This window comes from Chelonus insularis, unplaced genomic scaffold, assembly GCF_013357705.1.
Source record: "Chelonus insularis isolate UGA/USDA-ARS -01 unplaced genomic scaffold, ASM1335770v1 scaffold_277_pilon, whole genome shotgun sequence".
NCBI lineage: Eukaryota > Metazoa > Arthropoda > Insecta > Hymenoptera > Braconidae > Chelonus > Chelonus insularis.
The window spans coordinates 1,989,913-1,994,569 of record NW_023276791.1 but is presented as its reverse complement, the minus strand read 5'-3'; the positions used below and the strand labels follow the sequence as shown (position 1 = coordinate 1,994,569).

Below are 4,657 nucleotides of genomic sequence, written 5' to 3'. Positions count from 1 at the left end.
TCATTTAGCAGTGCTAGTATGTGCTAACGCTGCTGGAACACACTCAGTTCCATTATTGGTTGTAGGAAAACGAGCAAAACCACCATCAATAAAAAAAGTATTACATTCTTTGCCGGTAAAATATACTTCACACAAATCAGGATGGATTTGAAATCATGCAATTTGAAAACATTTTGCTGCATGGTAGTTGATGTACACTGAGAAAAAAATTTACTTCATACAAAAAATATTTCATTCGATCATTAACATCGAAATTTCAAATAGTCGCAATAAAATATTTCTTCGAAATTATGAATATTTCATTGGAATCATTTTACTTACTCAAATGAATAAAATGTTATTTGTTTTCATTCTTGTCGTAACCTTGAAAATTTGTTTTCAAACTTGTCGCAACATTGAAACAAAGACAAAATGTGTTTTTGATAACACTACTATTAGTCTGAATAAAATATTATCTTGAGAATATTCCAAGTTTCTTTTATTGATTGGATAAAAATTCTTTCATTTAACGAAATTTTTTTCTCAGTGTATTTGCATCATTATTACCTCAGACTTTTAGAAATGGTCGGAAAAAACTTCTTCCAAATGTAGAGGACACTTGCACATTAGACGATGAAAGTTTATTGGCAGATATAAAAGAAATGTTTCATCAAATCCCTGGTATGTACTGACAACTTTTACCATTTCTACGTTAAACAAAAAGTACAATATTTTAATCATAGACTAATACGAATCTTTTGATATAGCTTTTACAGATTATCCGGAAGAAAAATTACAACATTGGTTGCATCAAGTTGACTTTGATACCGGTTTCAACTATTCAGAACTGCTAGATTTTGTATTTGCACTCGAAGTTTGATCAGATTTTAAGAAAATAGTACATTTCACACCTAGGGAGGGAAAGTAGTCTAGCTCAAACCACGTGTAAAATTACAACCCGAGCCGAAGGCGAGGGTAGTAAACACGTGGGTTAAGCTAGTCTAATTGTCTTCTCTAGGGCTGAATATGATTTTTCGTCATACCTGCGTGGAAAGTTCAACCCCTCTCCAATGGAAAAGTGAACTTTCCGTGTGGGTATGACGAAAAAAATTTTTTAAGTAATAATACACTACGCTATCAGCATTATTAACAATTGAATGAACCGAAGTTGACAAATAGTATTTTAATAATACATTTTTCCTATACAAGAGCAAAAATCCTATACAATTTTATTAAGGAATTTTTAATTTTTACTGGAGTGACGCAGTAATGCGGTGTCATAAGTTCAAACCCAAGAAAATTTACTCAGTAACCCAGTAAAAAATTCTATAGATAGATGAAATTCTCATAAAATTGAAACAAAAACAACATTTGATAATAAATAGTCAATGATAGTGGAAAGTTTGTCGTGTGGGTACAAAGTATGTCTAGACCCATTCTTTTGTAGGTCTCGAGCCCCAATTCTGAATAACTCCTAAAAAATTTGGAATAAAGTTCTACTAAATTGGATACAGACAAATTATTTGACAAATGTTGTTATAACTGCAAATGTTTGTTGGCTTTACATTCAAACTTTTATTTGTCATTAAATCGATTGATTGTACATAGATTTTATGTGAATTCTTTTTTTTGCAGAAAATATTTTTCGTTATAAGGTTATTTCAATTGTTGAATTGAATTATTATATTCATATTAAATTAATTAACATTGATTTATGTAATGAAAATTCTGAAGTTCTTTTTAAATAAAAAAACAATGCAAATTATTTTAATTTTATTTTATCACATTAAATTAATTAAAAAGTATACTCTGTGCCATTGTCATTAAGGAGTGAATATAACAAAGTTAGAAAATAAATTAATGAGATATCTGCATATTTTTGTTATAATAATTTTGCATACACATCCCATTTGGCAAAATATCGTCTCAACGAAATCCAATAAATATTTTATGCGCTGTTTTTACAGATATATCTGAAAAAGATAGCAAAAAGATACCCAAATACACAAATATGAAATGAAAATTCCGCTGAATTATTGATTGATCGCTGGATGGATATTTTAATTTAATTATTATCATTTTATTATTAATACTGAAAAGAAATTTTTAGGCAATAAATAAAACCCACATAGCTTCGAATCTGGAACCTTCGTAACTGTAGACTTAAATATTTAATGATATCAGGAATAAAACAGGAGTTTTTTTTAGGACCAATTCAGTTTTTATCAAGGAGTCGTGAAACAAATGAAACTTTTAACTCAGAATAATAACAATAAATTATATTGTTAATTGATATATTTCTTCAAGATTTTATTTTTTTATCTTTTACAATATTTTACATTTAGTCATTTAAAGATGATGATTATTATGTTACGAAAATCTTAGCTCAAACTGTTTGGCTACAATCGTTTTTTGAAGTTCTTTTAGACTCTTTCTGAATTTGACACTTTTTTCTTAAATTCAGCAATAATCTTTTCTGCATCTTTTTTTGTTTTTCCAAACATCAAGGCATTTCTCATTACCCTATCAATATCTATTGATGAATATTGGTGCGTCATTTCCAACATCCAAATCATACTTCTCAATTCTTCAGCATTAATATCTGCATCATGTGCTATTTCCCACAATTTCAAAACACTTGTGTTCATTTCGCTCAAATCTTTTGTAATATTAGTCTGAATTTCTACTAGTTTATAGGCTTCTTTCATCAGTTTACAAATATTCTTCAAAGCATCATTTTCTAGAGTTTCTAGTGGTCTTATTTGTTCGTGCAATTGATTAATATTTGTTGGCGCATTCTCCCTGATTTTGCGTAATTCTGATACATTTGCCATCACTTCATTCATATTCAATGGTAACCTATTCAGTCTACTTTCTAGATCCGAAATACTTATCTTCATTTCACTAATACTTTTCGGTGGGTTTTTCTTTATTTGTTCTAATCCCACGTCAACTAGTACGTGAAGATAAAACAATGTCCTTTTTGCATTGTCTATAAAGAATCTTATGTTTCTTACATTGTATTTTTGTTTATCGAAATTCTTTTTAGTATTCAATCTCATTTCTGTCAGCTTAGTCGATTCTGCTTCTAGTTCATGAACAATTCTTGCAGTGTTATTTTTTATTTGTTCAAGACTTTCCTCTGGTTGACTCAAATCTACAAATCGGTTACAACCTTGTCCTAATTCTTCTATTTGATCAAAAACGTAATTCATGCCATAGTATTGTACTGAGTTCGTTGAAATATTGTCATTAGTATTATAAATCGGTATGTCCAGGTTGTAGTCCGAGTCCCATAACTGCTCGAAAATATATTGTTAATTATACAATGTTTTTTATGCTGATTATATATTTGCACTTACCTGACTGCGCCCAACGGTGAAGAGTGTGAATAGAAGAAACGTGATCAGCATTTTGTTAAATCCCAGTGACAGATAATTATAATTTATCAGATGAATTTTCTTCAATCAACCAACAGGCAGCACAATTTTGAATGATTGATTTCAGTTGTCTTCAGCTTTTTAAAGTCTACAGACGTTCGAGAGTATTGGGGGTAAAGAACGAAATACAGCTTATCAAACTAAAATTAATTCTTTTCTTTGAAATATCAAGTTTGCGTTTATTTGATAAATTCTATTATCAACCAGCTGATATAATACTAAATTTTATTATACTTTTTGAGTATGAGTTATATAATTTGTCATTAGTTTTTCCCGCAATTTGATTGACGTTAATCTTTAAAAACATATTTTATTTTTTAAACATTATTTTTAATTTTCTGTCAACAATAATTGAAATGATATAACTAAAGTTAATTGAAGTAAAGAATAAGATAAGAAAAGAATAGGAAATCCCGAAAAATGTTTTCGAGAATAACTGTACACATTACTTGGAATGATTAACGTTGATCAATGATATCTAACATGACTAAATTTAAACTGGGTTTTTTTGATGGCCATGAAATAAAAAGGATAATAAATAATTATACTATAAACAGTACGTATTTTTTCAGTTTTCAATATACTTTTTATCAATAATGTATATAAGATAAATAAAATTCATCATTAAAATTTTACACGTTCGTAGAATATTTAAAATGAATTCTTAAAATAAATATGTGTGCTTAAGACCATAGTAGAAACTTCTATAATAATTAAGTCGACGTTGACCAAAGAGCTTAAAATAAACATCAACACATAATAAACATGCCAACATATCGGTCTAGATTTAATTCGCAAGGTTCACAGGATTAACTTTCCACTAAAAACAATAACAATGCTATATATTTCATCTAAGATTATTTTCATTATTATTATTACTGTAATTAACAATATTGAAAAATTATTCACAATAATCATTAGTTTGAGCAACAGTATGAGGAAATAGTATATTTTACACCTAGGGAGGGAAAGTAGTCTAGCTAAAACCACGTAGTTTAAGCTTGTCTAATTGTCCACCTTAGGGCTGAATATGATTTTTCATCATACGTGCGTGAAAAGTTCAACCCCTTTCTAATGGAAAAGTAATCTTTCTGTGCAAGTATGACGAAAATGGGTCTTTTATCATAAAGTTAATATTGTACTTCTATCGAGATCATACTAGGAGGTTTGCTAGGTTGAAATACTTGAAGAAACCACTGTATTCTCTATTTATTGCAAACACTGAGATTAAAATATAA

The 4,657-nt window shown here is 28.8% G+C and overlaps 1 protein-coding gene across 1 annotated transcript; it reads right to left on the bottom strand.

Annotated features, from left to right (window-relative positions):
* Positions 1–2,259: 2,259 nt before the first annotated feature.
* LOC118073236 (uncharacterized) lies at positions 2,260–3,501 on the bottom strand. The gene is made up of 2 exons (XM_035093613.1): positions 3,342–3,501; positions 2,260–3,278 (listed from the first exon to the last, which is right to left on the bottom strand). The coding sequence occupies exons 1-2, from the start codon at positions 3,390–3,392 to the stop codon at positions 2,403–2,405; spliced, it is 927 nt and encodes a 308-aa protein (XP_034949504.1). The 5' UTR covers positions 3,393–3,501; the 3' UTR covers positions 2,260–2,402.
* Between the last annotated feature and the right edge of the window lie 1,156 nt (positions 3,502–4,657).